General features: G+C 45.5%; 1 protein-coding gene across 4 annotated transcripts in view; it reads left to right on the top strand.

Annotated features, from left to right (window-relative positions):
• SPRED2 (sprouty related EVH1 domain containing 2) overlaps window positions 1–16,247 on the top strand; it is a 111,120-nt gene that overhangs the window by 36,977 nt on the left and 57,896 nt on the right. The window contains exon 2 of one of the 4 annotated variants that reach the window (XM_056567937.1): window positions 10,492–10,561. The exons of the other annotated variants lie outside the window; for them this stretch is intronic. Coding sequence (XP_056423912.1) covers window positions 10,515–10,561 — 47 coding nt within the window. The 5' untranslated portion in view covers window positions 10,492–10,514. The remainder of the gene's footprint in view (window positions 1–10,491; window positions 10,562–16,247) is intronic. 4 annotated transcript variants of the gene reach the window in all.

Genomic DNA, 16,247 nt, shown 5'->3' on the forward strand with positions numbered 1-16,247 from the left:
CGCGAGCGCTGTTCTGCCCCCAATTAATTGTCAGCCCAGCGCTGTCCCCATTGGGGTAAATACGGATATGTCACCCGCATGCGCTGCCCTCCTCATCCTCATGTTTGTTGCGGCCACCGGCGCTGACACTCTACACCAGTGGTCTTCAACCTGCCGACCTCCAGATGTTGCAAAACTACAACTCTCACCATGCCCGAACAGCCATTGGCTGTCCGGGCATGCTGGGAGTTGTAGTTTTGCAACATCTGGAGGTCCGCAGGTTGAAGACCACTGCTCTATACTGTGCAGTATCCCGCTGCCCGGGCTGCATAAAATAAACATAATAAACTTTAACTCACCTCCCGTTGGTCCGGTACCGGCCTCATCTGCTTCTTGGGGACGGGAACGTCGGACAGCCGTCAGCCTATCACCGGCCGCAGTGATGTTCCGCCTCGGCCGCTGATAGGCTGAGCCCACTGTCATGTAAGGAGCCGCCCAGAGCTCCTTACATGACAGCGGGCTCAGCCTCTCGCCGTCCGAGGCGGAACATTACTGCTGCCGGTGATAGGCTGACGGCTGTCCGACGTTCCCGTCCCCAGTGTAAGGCCGACGTCGGAACATGCGTGAGTTCATTTTGTTTACCTTGTGTCTGCGCCGGCGGCGGCAACAAATAGCGTGAGGAGGGCAGCGGGTGACATGTGAGTAGTTACCCCGATGGGGGCAGCACTAGGCTGATAATTAATTTTTGTTGTTGGGGGGGGGGTGCAGAATAGCGCAGCGCTGGGCTGATAATTAATTTGGTGGGGGGAGGAAATACCGTTATATACCGTGGAACCGAAAGTTACAAAAATACCGTGATACGCAGATTTGGTCATACCGCTCAGCCCTAGTATGGTTCTTATCCTCTGGTTTGCTAAGGGAAAAGTTGGTGGGAGTACAGTAAGGTTTGGTCCTCAAAGGATATTAAAGGAGTAGTCCAGTGGTGAACAACTTATCCCCTATCCTAAGGATAGGGGATAAGTTTGAGATTGCGCGGTGTCCGACCGCTGTGGCCCCCTGCGATCTCCTGTACGGTGCCCCCTGTTCAGCAATCTCCGGCTCTGCCATAGAGATGTATTGAGGGGGCGTGTTGGCCACCTCTTCGTGCGGAGGTCGACACCCGCTATCTGGCCGGAGAGCCTGGCCCCGTACAGAGAGATCGCAGGGGGCCCCAGCGGTCAGACCCCCCGCGATCTCAAACTTATCTCCTATGCTTAGGATAGGGGATAAGTTTTTCACCACTGGACTACCCCTTTAAGGATATTGCAGAACCTGTATAAATTCACACATTGCAAACCTGCTCCGGATTTTACTTTGAGATTTGGCAGTGGATGGGGGCAGTGGTCTTCAACCTGTGGACCTCCAGATGTTGCAAAACTACAACTCCCAGCATGCCCGGACAGCCAACGCTGGGAATTGTAGTTTTGCAACATCTGGAGGTCCGCAGGTTGAAGACCACTGCTGTAGACTTTGCTGCATCGATATCCGCACCTAATTTCCACCACGTGTGGACCCATCTTTTCCGTTAGTTTTATCTATGTTGTGGCGCCCTTATTCCTCGCCATAGACTTTGAAGCATTGCTTCCTATAATGAAGCGGCAGCCCTGTAGGATGAAGCCTTCCTGACATTTCATTTCTAACCCACCCAAAATGATAAAAATAAGCTTCCAGCTCTTCCTGTTTTTAGAACTTGCCTATTTCCTCCACATTACGTATTTTTGTCAGTATTGCAGCTTTTCATAGACAATAAGGACATGAGAAATGTTTCCGGCCAATGTTGTTCTTTAAATATATCTCCACTTGAACCTGCGGCTGAAACTTTCCAGGGTCCTATGCCGTCCAGATAACGCCGCACATCTGAGAACTGCTCGGAATATTACGGCGGTCAGTGACAGCATTGTGTTCTGGTAAACACGTTTGTCGCCCGGATATGCACCGAAGCTGTCAACCTCTTCACCGGAGAAAATCCTCTGCCAATATGTGATGGTAATTTTGATATTTTTGTTGAATAATTTTTTCCCCCAAAATTGCTGATAGTTGGACCTACAGCGATAATTTTATTTGGCCTAACAAAAGATGCGATTAGACAACAAACAAGTTTTTGCTCGCTCCTCAGCTAATCGCTGACCTATATACACGTTTTTGGAAACATTCCTGTGCTCAATAATCAACCTCTGTAAAATAGCCATAACGTGAACAAGGCCTAAAATTATTGGAGGAAGCGGCATACAAATATTGCTGGGCTTTATGGGAATAAAGGTGTATTTACACGTACAGGATCCTGCGTATTTGATGCTGCAGATTAGATGCTGTGTTCAGTCATTTAATTTTCATTAAACTCTGAAACATAAAATCTGCAGCTTCAAATATGCAAAGAATACTGTACATGTGAATAGACCTTTTAAGGGTACGTTCACACGAGCGGATTTATAGTTTGTTTTGCGCTGCGGATCCGCTGGTGAAGGCCCGCTCTATGCTGTCTTTACATGTGCTATTGCCGCGACGAGCAGACACTGCAGCGATGTGCACGGCGTACTTGCACATTGCGGCCACTCTCTCTGCTCTGAGCTAGGCAGAGAGCTCCTGTGATGTGCGAGTATATTGCGACTCGCACATCACAGTGTGTCTGCTCGTAGCCGCTACAGGCAGGCACGTGTTAAGACAGCATAGAGCGGGCCTTCACCAGCGAATCCGCAGCTAAATACGCTGCGAAAATCAGCTTGTGTGAACGTACCTTTAACCCCTTAAGGACAATGGACGTACTCCTACGCCCCCGTTTCCGAGTCTTTAAGGACAGAGGACGTAGGAGTATGTCCTGTCCATTCCCGCCCCCCCGCAGCCAGCTGGAGCGGAGCCGGTGCCCGATGCCTGCTGATATCGATCAGCACCCATCGCGGCATATCGCCCAGGGGGGTCATGATGACCCCCCATGTCGGCGATGGCCGCAGATCGCTGAACAATTCAGCCCAGCGATCTGCGGTGGATTCCGGGTCAATCGGGTCTCCAGTGACCCGGAATTACTGGCTGATCGGGGCCGTCTCTGCAGGGAAGAGGTGGCACTGATGCCACCTCACGATCGCCCTGTTTCGTCGGCTGGTTTACCGGCCGACCAATCAGGGCACCTGCTGCTGGTGTCACTCCCGCAACCCCCTCCGCCCCTCTTCCGAAGGACTTGATAGGGTGCGGGAAGAGGACCCTGGCAGCTGGGGCCCCGATCCCCGGCGACCCTGTTGGGATCGGGGCCCCAGGAGCTGCGGCGAGGGACTGACATGCAGCGTGGATCAGCAGTTGGACATGAGTGACTGCCTCCTGCTGTTGCTTAGCAACAGCTCCCAGCATGCAAAAAGGGCATGCTGGGAGCTGTAGTTATGCAACAGCAGGAGGCAGACCACCACAACTTCCAGCATTCCCTTATGGGCATGCTGGAACTTATAGTTTTGCAACAGCTGGAGGCACATTTTTTCTATGGAAAAGTGTACCTTCAGCTGTTGTATAACTACAACTCCCAGCTTGCACAATCAGCTAAAGTGCATGCTGGGAGTTGTAGTGGTGCATCTGGTGGTTGCATAACTACTAGGGATCGACCGATATGTTTTTTTTTTTTTAGGGCCGATACCGATAATCGGTGGAGGTTAGGGCCGATAGCCAATAACTTATACCGATATTCTGGTATAAGTTATTGGCTATTTATCCCCCCTCGACACCGCTGCAGATAATTGATTTAAAGCGGGCGCTTTAAATCAATACACTGCAGTGGCTTTTGCGGTGCCAGAGACCGCCGCCGCCACCCGCTTCTCTCCCCCTACCTGTCAGGGTGGTCCGGGCCATCTATCCTTCCTTCCTGTAGTGTCCGGCGGCATTCCGGGTGGAGGGTGAACCGATCCGGGCTGTCCTTCTTCTCCGGGGGTCATCTTCTCCACTCCGGGCAGGCTCCGGCCTAGTACGCTGCATAGACGCCCGTGCGCAGCGACGCCCGTGCGCAGCGACGCACCTGACGTCGCGGCGTAGCGGCGTCTATGCAGCGCACTAGGCCGGAGCCTGCCCGGAGTGGAGAAGATGACCCCCGGAGAAGGACAGCCCGGACCGGTTCACCCTCCACCCGGAATGCCGCCGGACACTACAGGAAGGAAGGATGGATGGCCCGGACCACCCCCATTACGGGTAAGTTTAATTTTTTTTATTGACTCGGAGGGTGGGGGAGGGGCCCGATCGGTATACCGCCCAGCACTACGGTGGGGGGGTGCGACGCGGTGCGGTGGGTCGGGGGGGGGGGGGGGCGGACGTGGTGCGGCGGGTCGGGGGGGTATGGGTGCGGTGGGGGGGGGGGAGTGCATTATCGGCTTATCGGCAAGGTAATTGCCGATACCGATAATGCCCAAAATCGTGCTTATCGGCCGATAATATCGGCCATACCGATAATCGGTCGATCCCTAATAACTACAACTCCCAGCATGCCCGTTGGCTGTCGGTGACTGCTGAGAGTTGTAGTTTTGCAACAGCTGAAGGCACACTGGTTGTGAAACACTGAGTTAAGTAGCAAACCAGTGTGTCTCCAGCTGTTGCATAACTACAAGTCCCAGCATGCCCTTCCACTGTCTGTACATGCTGGGGGGTTGTAGCTTTTGCAACAGCTGAAGGCACACTGGTTTGCTACTTAACTCAGTGTTTCACAACCAGTGTGCCTCCAGCTGTTGCAAAACTATAACTCCCAGCATGCACTGATAGACTGTACATGCTGGGAGTTGTAGTTTTGCAACAGCTGGATGTTTCTCCCCCCCCCCCCCCCCCCAATGTGAATGTACAGGGTACACTCACATGGGCGGAGGTTTACAGGAAGTATCCGGCTGCAAGTTTGAGCTGCGGAAAATTTTCTGCCGCTGCTCAAACTGCCAGCGAGAAACTACTGTGAACCCCCCGCCCGTGCGACTGTACCCAAACACAGCACTACACTACCACAAAATAAAAAGTAAAAAACACTAATATACACACACCCCTACACAGCCCCCTCCCCTCCCCAATAAAAATTAACAACGTCTGGTACGCCACCATTTCCAAAACGGAGCCTCCAGCTGTTGCAAAACAACTACTCCCAGTATTGCCAGACGGCCACTGACTGTCTAGGCATGCTGGGAGTTTTACAACAGCTGGAGGCACCCTGTTTGGGAATCACTGGCGTAGAATACCCCTATGTCCACCCCTATGCAAGTCCCTAATTTAGGCCTCAAATGCGCATGGCGCTCTCACTTTGGAGCCCTGTCGTATTTCAAGGCAACAGTTTAGGGTCACATATGGGGTATCGCCGTACTCAGGAGAAATTGTGTTACAAATTTTGGGGGGTATTTTCTGCTATTAACCTTTTTAAAAATGTAACATTTTTGTGAAACCAAGCATTTTAGGTAAAAAAAAAATTTTTTTTTCTATATGCAAAAGTCGTGAAACACCTGTGGGGTATAAATGTTCACATTACCCCTTGTTACATTCCCCAAGGGGCCTAATTTCCAAAATAGTATGCCATGTGTTTTTCTTTTTTTTTTTTTTTGCTGTTCTGGCACCATAGGGGCTTCCTAAATGCGGCATGCCCCCAGAGCAAAATTTGCTTTCAAAAAGCCAAATGTGACTCCTTCTCTTCTGAGACCTGTAGTGCGCCAGCAGAGCACTTTTCACCCCCATATGGGATGTTTTCTGAATCGGGAGAAATTGGGCTTCAAATTTTGGGTGGTATTTTCTGCTATTACCCTTTTTAAAAATGTAAAATTGTGAGGAAACCAAGCATTTTAGGTAAAATTTTTTATTTTTTTATTTTTTACATATGCAAAAGTCGTGAATCACCTGTGGGGTATTAAGGTTCACTTTACCCCTTGTTACGTTCCCCGAGGGGTCTAGTTTCCAAAATGGTATGCCATGTGTTTTTTTTTTGGCTGTCCTGGCACCATAGGGGCTTCCTAAAGGTGACATGCCCCCCAAAAACCATTTGTCGCTCCTTCCCTTCTGAGCCCTCTACTGCGCCCGCCAAACACTTTACATAGACATATGAGGTATGTGCTTACTCGAGAGAAATTGGGTTTCAAATACAAGTAAAAATTTTCTCCTTTTTACCCCTTCAAAAATTGGGTCTACAAGAACATGCGAGTGTAAAAAATGAAGATTTTGAATTTTCTTCTTCACTTTGCTGCTATTCCTGTGAAACACCTAAAGGGTTAAAACACTTACTGAATGTCATTTTGAATACTTTGGGGGGTGCAGTTTTTATAATGGGGTCATTTGTTGGGTATTTCTAATATGAAGACCCTTCAAATCCACTTCAAACCTGAACTGGTCCCTGAAAAAATTAAAAAATTGCTACTGAACTTTGAAGCCCTCTGGTGTCTTCCAAAAATAAAAACTCATAAATTTTATGATGCAAACATAAAGTAGACATATTGTATATGTGAACCAAAAAAAATGTATTTTGAATATCCATTTTCCTTAGAAGCAGAGAGCTTCAAAGTTAGAAAAATGCAAAATTTTCATTTTTTACATCAACTTTGGGGATTTTTCACCAAGAAAGGATGCAAGGTACCACACAAATTTACCACTATGTTAAAGTAGAATATGTCATGAAAAAACAATCTCAGAATCAGAATAAGTAAAAGCATCCCAGAGTTATTAATGTTTAAAGTGACAGTGGTCAGAATTGCAAAAAATGCTCTGGTCCTTAAGGGGTTAAGGACAAATACCAGTTGTGAACTGCAACTTACGTTTTAGAACTTATCCCCCATCCTGGAGATAGGGAATCAGTTTTTATGCATATCTCCTTTAATTTAAAATGGTGACAGATGCCTAGATTTCAGTTTAAAAAAACAAAAAAAAACAACCTTGGAGATATGAGCCGCGCTACAGTGGGGATCAAAAGTTTGGGCACCCCAGGTAAAAATTTTTATTAATGTGCATAAAGAAGCCAAGGAAAGATGGAAAAAATCTCCAAAAAGCATCAAATTACAGATTAGACATTCTTATAATATGTCAACAAAAGTTAGATTTTATTTCCATCATTTACTCTTTCAAAATAACAGAAAACAAAAAAATGGCATCTGAAAAAGTTTGGGCACCCTGCAGAGTTAATATCTTGTACTGCCCCCTTTGGCAAGTATCACAACTTGTAAACGCTTTTTGTAGCCAGCCAAGAGTCTTTCAATTCTTGTTTGAGGTATCTTTGCCCATTTTTCCTTACAAAAGTCTTCCAGTTCTTTGAGATTTCTGGGCTGTCTGTCACGCACTGCTCTTTTAAGGTCTATCCATAGATTTTCAATTATGTTGAGGTCAGGAGATTGTGAAGGCCGTGGCTAAACCTTCAGTTTACGCTTCTTGATGTAATCCCCTGTGGATTTTGAGGTGTGTTATGGATCATTATCCATTTGTAGAAGCCATCCTCTCTTTAACTTCAGCTTTTTCACAGATGGCATCAAGTTACCATCCAAAATTTGCTGAAATTTTATTGAATCCATTTTTCCTTCTACTCGTGAGATGTTCCCTGTGCCACTGACTGCAATACAACCCCAAAGCATGATTGATCCACCCCCATGCTTAACATTTGGACAGAGGTTCTTTTCATTAAATTTTGTTCCCCTTCTTTTCCAAACGTACCTTTGCTCATTCCGGCCAAAAAGTAAAATTTTAACATCATCGGTCCACAGATCTGGTTTCCAAAATGCATCAGGCTTTTCTATATGTTCATTTGAATTTTCAAAGTTCAAACGCTGATTTTTGTGGTGAGGACGTAGAAGAGGTTTTCTTCTGATGACTCTTCCATGAAGACCATATTTGTACATACTCTTTATAGTGGAATAGTGGACCACAACTCCAGTGTCTGACCGATCTTTCTGGAGGGATTGTGCAGTCAAACGTTGGTTTTGAATTTTTTTGTCACAATCCTGCGAGCTGTTCTGTCTATTTTTCTTGGTCTTCCAGATCTTGCTTTAACTTCCACTCTTCCTGATGACTGCCATTTCTTAATTACATTCTGAACAGAGGATATTGATATCTCAAAACATTTTGCTATCTTCTTATAGCCTTCCCCAGCTTTGTGAGCGTCAACTATTTTTACTTTCAGATTTCTAGACAACTGCTTAGAAGAACCCATGGTGCTGATTGTTGGGGCAAGGTCAGAGGAGTCTGGGCATTTAAAACCTTTGAGAATTACATCACTTGGTCTTCCCAGATGATGATTGAGAACAATCCATGATACTGGCAGGTCTCAGCTTTGCAAAGGGGGCAATGAATGCTATAAATTCTGCAGGGTGCCCAAACTTTTGCAGACGCCATTTTTTTGTTTTCTGTTATTTTCAAAGTGTAAATGATGGAAATAACTTTTGTTGACATATTAAATGTCTAATCTGTAATTTGATGCCTTTTGGAGATTTTTCCATCTTTCCTTGGCTACTTTATGCACATTAATAAAATGTTTTACCTGGGTGCCCAAACTTTTGATCCCCACTGTATATGGGGTTTGTTTGGAGCATGTAACATAGGTCAGTAAAATCAGAAAGATCACTCCTAAGGAAATACTTTTCATTATAGGTAATGTTTTCACAATTCTTTAATACTTTATTGTATAAGGATGTTTTTTTGTTCTTTTGTATCCTTTGTGGTCACAAGGTGACAATGTGTATCTTTCTAAATGGCATCTAAATGAATTGCAGAAGGAGTTCTATGATCCAGGCTGGTTATGAATCATCTGCATGGCACTCTTTGTTGCTTGAGGATGTTGAATTGCACTGAGGAAGGAAGCTATAGTCTCAAAGACATGCTTTATGATGGTTGTTACAATGCTGCCGAAGCCTTGTTCTCGTCTCCTCCTGTGAAATCCAGGATAATGGCACTACTACTACTACATCTACTACTGCTACATTGATTACTTCCACTGCTACAGCCGCCACTGCTACATCTACTTCTACTAAGGCTGCATGCACACCACAATTTTTGCAATACAGTTCCCGTATCAGGTTTTTGATGAAAAACGGATTCCTCAAAACCTGACTAAACTGTATCAAAACGTGTGTAGAAATTAACGTGATACGGTTTGAAAAATTATGTCCGGTTGCATCAGTTTTTAAAGAAAAAAATGTATACTTTTTAAACTTTTCACTCCATTATAAATAAAGTTTCACTTGTTTGATTGAAATTTCAAGAAAAAAAAAACTGTGCAAAGTCAAAAACCATATGGAACCATACGCACATACGATTCTGTACAGTTCCCATTGACTCCTATGTTAAAATAAAATGTATACGGTTTAATACGATTTTATATCCGGACAAAAAAACGTGGTAGGCTACGGTTTTTGGTACGGGAACAAAAACGGGCAAAACCTTACAAGACACAAAACGGATGCACCTGGATGCATCATTTGGCATATGGTTTTCAATGGTGATTCAATGCATACGGTTTTCAATACATTTCCCTACGGTTTTCACATTGAAAACATATACGGAACTGTATTGCAAAATCGTGGTGTGAATGCACCCAAGACTACATTTTCTCCTACTACATCCACTACTACTCCTACATCTACTGGTACGGTTACCTTCACTACTGGTACGGTTACCTTCACTACTGGTACGGTTACCTTCTCTACTGGTACGGTTACCTTCTCTACTGGTACGGTTACCTTCTCTACTGGTACGGTTACCTTCACTACTGGTACGGTTACCTTCACTACTGGTACGGTTACCTTCACTACTGGTACGGTTACCTTCACTACTGGTACGGTTACCTTCACTACTGGTACGGTTACCTTCACTACTGGTACGGTTACCTTCACTACTGGTACGGTTACCTTCACTACTGGTACGGTTACCTTCACTACTGGTACGGTTACCTTCACTACTGGTACGGTTACCTTCACTACTGGTACGGTTACCTTCACTACTGGTACGGTTACCTTCACTACTGGTACGGTTACCTTCACTACTGGTACGGTTACCTTCACTACTGGTACGGTTACCTTCACTACTGGTACGGTTACCTTCACTACTGGTACGGTTACCTTCACTACTGGTACGGTTACCTTCACTACTGGTACGGTTACCTTTACTACTGGTACGGTTACCTTCTCTACTGGTACGGTTACCTTCTCTACTGGTACTGCTTGAGTTCTCCCTGCAAATGACTGTGTGTGTCTCTATAGCTAATTGTTTACCAACCAGGATGCCTCCAGCTGTTGCAAAACTACAACTCCCAGCATATTGTAGTTTTGCAACAGCTGGAGGCACCCTGGTTTGGAAACGCCTGCTATATATAGTAATAGTTGCTCCAGCCAATACTGTTGGTTTCTGGAATGTTATGTATATCCTAAACCCCTCCCCTACCATGTTTTTTTTTTTTTTTTTTTTTTTTTTTTTTTTTTATGGCTTTTGGGCCTTTTGTATTCACTTTTCAAAACACCATTATCTTCCTAATCCTTTTAATCCTCTGGATTTATTGCTATATGTCTATAGAAAGCTATTCCGTGCAGCCTGACATGCAAGAACCTGAATACTGTGCAAAGCCATCAGACAACATTTGCAGGTTTATGCTTCCATACATTTTCTTACTCTGTTGTGTTTTACTTTAGCATTGGAATTTTCATTGTCCCCCCTCTAAAGGAAATCTCAACAGCGATGTATAGATATCCTTAGTCGAACACGGCATCATGGGAGTTGTGGTTTTGGAACAGCTGGACAGCTACAGGTTGGGAAATACTAGACAGAAGGGACGAATAAGTGCCAAACTTCATGCATATCTATTGAATACATTTAAATGGGCACTGTCATCAACTTTTTTGTTATGTTGTGGTACATATGTACTACAACATATCTCTAACATATTTTCATAATTTTTTTAAATATTTTTAATATATGTTGTAATTTACGTTTGTAAACCGGCCACTAGGGGTCTCCCTCCTAGTGGCCGGTTGCAGGCTGGCGTCCCGCCTGAATTCGGACCAATGCCGGCCGGGCAATCGTTCCGAATTCATTCAGTCTGCGCTCGCTCCCTACCTGTCAGACAGGCAGGAGCGAGCGCTGAGAGCGCATTGGCTCCCTGGCCTCACACGCCGGCCCTGCCTCCCGGCCTTTACATGCCGCTTCTGCTTCCTCGGGACTCTGCAGGACTCTAGGGTATGTCTGGGGGAGAGCGGGGTTCGGGGTTTTTAACACGGGGGTTGGGGGAGAGCGGGGTTTTCAACAGGGGGGGGGTAGCCCCTAACTTATTGTTTTCAACACAGGGTGCCTCCAGCTGTTTCACCACTACAACTCTCAGCATGCCCTGACAGCCAATAGATGGTGAACTAAGGGCGGAAGTGTCGGCCCCAGCAGGCATCAGTGACGTTGTGCCTGCTGGGGAAGTCTGCCTGGTAGTGAGCACACTACCAGGCAGACAAAAAAGCATTTTTAATATAGTAAAAAAAAAATTATAGGCTAGGAGGGGGTTAGGTATTGATGGGCAATAGGCAGGGACAGAAAAAAAAAAAGATTAAGATATGTGTGTGTGTGTGTGTGTATATATAAAATAAATATATATATATATATATATATATATATATATATATATATATATATATATATATAAATATTTTAGTAAAAAAGATTTTATGTATTTAATGAATATGAATGCAGTTTTGGCCCACCAGGGAGTTTTTAAAGGGGTAGTCCAGTGGTGAAAAACTTATCCCCTATCCTAAGGATAGGGGATAAGTTTGAGATCGCGGGGGGTCCGACCGCTGGGGCCTCCTGCGATCTCTCTATACGGGGCCCCGGCTCTCCGCCCAGATAGCGGGTGTCAACCCCCGCACGAAGCGGTGGCCGACACGCCCCCTCAATACATCTCTATGGCAGAGCCGGAGATTGCCGAAGGCAGTGCTTCGGTTCTGCCATAGAGTTGTATTGAGGGGGGCGTGTCAGCCGCCGCCTCGTGCGGAGGTCGACACGCCCCCTTCCCGCGGGCTGTCGGGGCTCCATACAGGAGATCACAGGGGGCCCAAGCGGTCGGACCCCCCGCGATCTGCAACTTATCCCCTATCCTTAGGATAGGGGATAAGTTGCTCACCACTGAACTACTCCTTTTAAAGCACCCTTTAAAGGTGATCTAAAGGGTTAATAGCAGCCCGCGGCGATCGCCACATGTCGGCTATTAGCTGCGGACCCCTGTTACAAAAATCAGCAGGGGGCCATCGGGTATGGCGCGGGCTCCTGACTTGAGCCCGCGCCATACACTGTGGCAACCAGTTACATGACGGACGTCGGAGCAATCTCCGATGTCAGTCGTTACAGGCAGATGTAAGGGGCGAAATTTTGGTGCATCCCTAGTTAAGACTCTTAAATCTCATCCACTTTGCTGGTACGGTCATTTACCATATTCCGTAGACTGGGTCAGATCGCATGCACAGTGCAGATATTTTCTGCGCAGAAGATGTATTGCTGACTTTGCATATTGTTCCACGCAAAATCTGTGAAAAAATATTGGGCAGATTTCGGTTGACCTTTCTACAGCTTTACTACTGCCCCGTGTGCCAATGAATCCTCCCCGGTGCTCCATTGAACCCCTCACTTCATGACCTTTTCTTTCCCAGCTGTAAACATTGCTCTTATAGATCTTTATCATTCTGATGTCTAAACCTGTCCATCCTTTCAGCTCTGACATGTAGTTTTTTTATGTGGCTAATCCTTCTAGACGGGTTATTTTAACCCTTGCTCTGCTGGATGACTTTCTATAGGTCTAGTGTGTTCTGCTTTACTTGTTTAAAGGGGTACTCTACTGCCTCAGCGTTCGGAAAATTTTGTTCCAAACGATGAGTGCGGGCACCGGGGCTCATGGCCACACCCCATCATGTCACGCCCCCTCAATGCAAGTCTATGGGAGGGGGCGTGACGCCCCCTCCCATAGACTTGCATTGAGGGCGCGTGGCGTAACGTCACGAGCCCCGATCCCCGATCCCTGAACTCGGCATTTGGAACAAAATGTTCAGAACGCTAAGGCAATGGAGTACCCCTTTAACATAGAAACTTTGTGGGTGTCAAATGTGAAGCAACTCGACAAATGAAACCACTTTGTGCACGAAATTACAGTTCCTGTATCCTGTTTATTTTCCTTATCGATTAGCACCTACCTATTCAGTAGCGCTGTACAGAGATAATCATCGCTCATGTCTGTCCTCATGGCCCATGTGGGTTCGCAATCTAAATTCCCAATGTCTACGGTGGTTTTCATTCATGACCACAAAAGCGACACATTGTGCTCGGGTTAAAGGGGGTATTCCAGGAAAATACTTTTTTTTTTTTTTTTTTTTTTTTTTTTTATATCAACTGGCTCCAGAAAGTTAAACAGATTTGTAAATTATTTCTATAAAAAAAATCTTAATCCTTTCAATAATTATCAGCTGCTGAAGTTTAGTTGTTTTCTGTTTGGCAACAGTGCTCTTTGCTGACATCTCTGCTTGTCTCGGGAACTGCACAAAGTAGAAGAGGTTTGCTATGGGGATTTGCTTCTAAACTGGGCGGTTCCCGAGACAGGTGTCATCAGAGAGGATTTAGACAGAAAAGAACAACTCAACTTCAGCAACTCATAAGTACTGAAAGGATTAAGTTTTTTAATAGAAGTAATTTATTTAATCTGTTTAACTTTCTGGAGCCAGTTGATATATAAAAAAAAAATAAAAAAAGTTTTTTCCTGGATAACCCCTTTAAGTGCAGTATTACAGCTAAACATCTTTCATTTGAATGGGGCTCCTCTGCAGTTTTATTTTGTACAGTTTGTTGCATCTCATTCATAGGCTATAGTAATGGACTAGGAGGATAGTTCACACTGCTGAAATTTGCCTGCATTTTGAAGGGAATCTGTCTCCTGTAAGGCCCTGTTCACATGGGAATCTGCTGCGCTGTGCACACTACGATGTTTCTGGCATGGAAATTCCGTTTTCCATGTCCACAGAAAGAGTGAATGCGTTCATTCTTTCTGTGGACTCCGAACAGAATGCATAGCAGTCTATAAGACAGCCCATGCGGTCTTGGCACCGGCATGTCATGCCAGCGCCCGCAGTCTCCGGAATTGTGAACATCGCCGTTAGAAAAATGAGACACATGGTACCTTTCATATTGCTATCTGTGCTTCCAAAACTGTTAATTCTCCAGTGCCGAGTGTCAAAAGGGTGTTCCTAGGACCCTGAAGTGCTGAGGGCTGGAAGATCTTCTCTCTCCCTGTCCCATCCCTATCCTCACAGCCAGAAGCCAAATCTTGTTCCTGCACTGTGCATACAAATTGTACGCAGGTGCAACATTTTAGAAACCGTATTCTGCTTCCAGCTCACTGTAGTATCGGTGAGGAAATGTTCCAGCCCTCAGCACTTCAGGGTCTTAGGAACGCCTCTTTGACTCTTGGCACCAGAGAATAAAAGCATTTTTCTATGTTATGGAAGCACAGACCGATATATGAAAGGTGCTGAGTACCTCCTTGCCCTAACACTATGTTTCCCAACCAGCTGTTGCAAAACTTTAACTACTAGCATGCATACATTTCCAGGAGGAATAACAGAGGACCAAATTTTCAGTTTACAGCAGCTTTTTAAAGGGGTACTCCGGTGGAAAACATTTTTTATAAATCAATTGGTGCCAAAAAGTTAAACAGATTTGTAAATGACTTCTATTAAAAAAAATCTTAATCCTTCCAATACTTATTAGCTGCTGAATACTACAGAGGGAAAAAAAAATTATTTTTGGATTTCTTTTCTGTCTGTCCACAGTGCTCTCTGCTGACACCTCTGTCCATGTCAGGAACTGTCCAGAGCAGCGTATGTTTGCTATGGGGGTTTTCTCCTGCTCTGAACAGTTCCTGATATGGACAGAGGTGTCAGCAGAGAGCACTGTTGTCAGACAGACAAGAAATCCAAAAAGAAAATGATTTCCTCGGTAGGGCCTCTCTGTCAGTACGATTTAGCATAATATATGTATTGGTTCTAAGTAGTCGGATTACCCCCTCAATGGGTAGGGCCAACGCAGTTTTTATGCAAAGTTGTAAATCTAACCGGGCTTTACTCCCCCATTATGTGGAGGGAAAGAAGAATCCCAAAGATATATAGTAGTCTGCAGATATAGCTGCATCCTGGGCAGCGGTGGTTTCTAGGTCAGGCTGGGTTTGCACTATTGAATAGGGGACAATGCGCGCTCCTTTTTGTATTTGTTTACAGCATGTAGAAGAGAGCAGCCTATTGAAGCGTGAGCTACCGGAGCGTTTTGTATGCTTGTTTTAGTGGTGTGCGGAGCCCTGAATGAGCCGGTACCCCCCCATCATGATCTGCGGCGCTCCCATTCGCCCTCATTGTGCAGTCTGTATGTTCCTCGCAGCTCTCCACCGCTCTCAGGCAGGGTGACATTTCTGAGCACGCCTTCGGCGATGTTGTCGAGCAGCTGCTTTTACAAAACACTTTTGGTTTCTCTAATCCTTAATTTCCTGCCGTTCTCAATGGGGGAGCGTCCCTGTTGTGTACAAAGAAGAAGAAAAAAAAAATCTCAATTTGTATGTGGCGGGGACTGAAATATGGTGGCAAACACTGGCCCATAATAGTATTCGGCTTTGTTGACTAGACGTACTGTGTCAGGCTCTTTATTCAGGTCATGATGATATCCATGTCTTAGAGCGGGGTCCCCAAACTGTCGACCTCCAGCTGTTTCAAAACTACAACTCCCAGCATGCTGGGAGTTTTAGTACTACAGTGGTCCCTCAGGTTACAATATTAATTGGTTCTGGGACGACCATTGTATGTTGAAACCAGAACGCTATGGAAACCTGGTAATTTGTTCTAAAGCCTCAAAATGTCATCCAAAAATAGGAAAAAGGGAGAATTAAAGAAAAATTAAGTAGATAATTAATATAGATAAAGTAAATTCTTACATATAAAATTAAGAAAGCTCTGCTTGGAGCTGTAAATCACTATTTCAGTGTTTTCCAAGCAGGGAGCCTCCAGCTGTTGCAAAACTACAACTCCCAGCATGCCCGGACAGCCTTCGGCTGTCCGGGCATGCTGGGAGTTGTAGTTTTGCAACAGCTGGAGGCACCCTGCTTGGGATACACTGGTCTATGTAGAGGACAGGAGCTTCTTCAGGGTCCTGTACAGTACACAATGTCCTACAAAAGTAACATGGGGTCGCCCTCACCTGGTGTCCAAAGGAGCAGCTAACCCTGGTACAGGTAAATAGTACAGAACATGTAATACCACCCTGTA

The sequence above is a fragment of the Hyla sarda genome, chromosome 3, assembly GCF_029499605.1.
Source record: "Hyla sarda isolate aHylSar1 chromosome 3, aHylSar1.hap1, whole genome shotgun sequence".
Taxonomy (NCBI): domain Eukaryota; kingdom Metazoa; phylum Chordata; class Amphibia; order Anura; family Hylidae; genus Hyla; species Hyla sarda.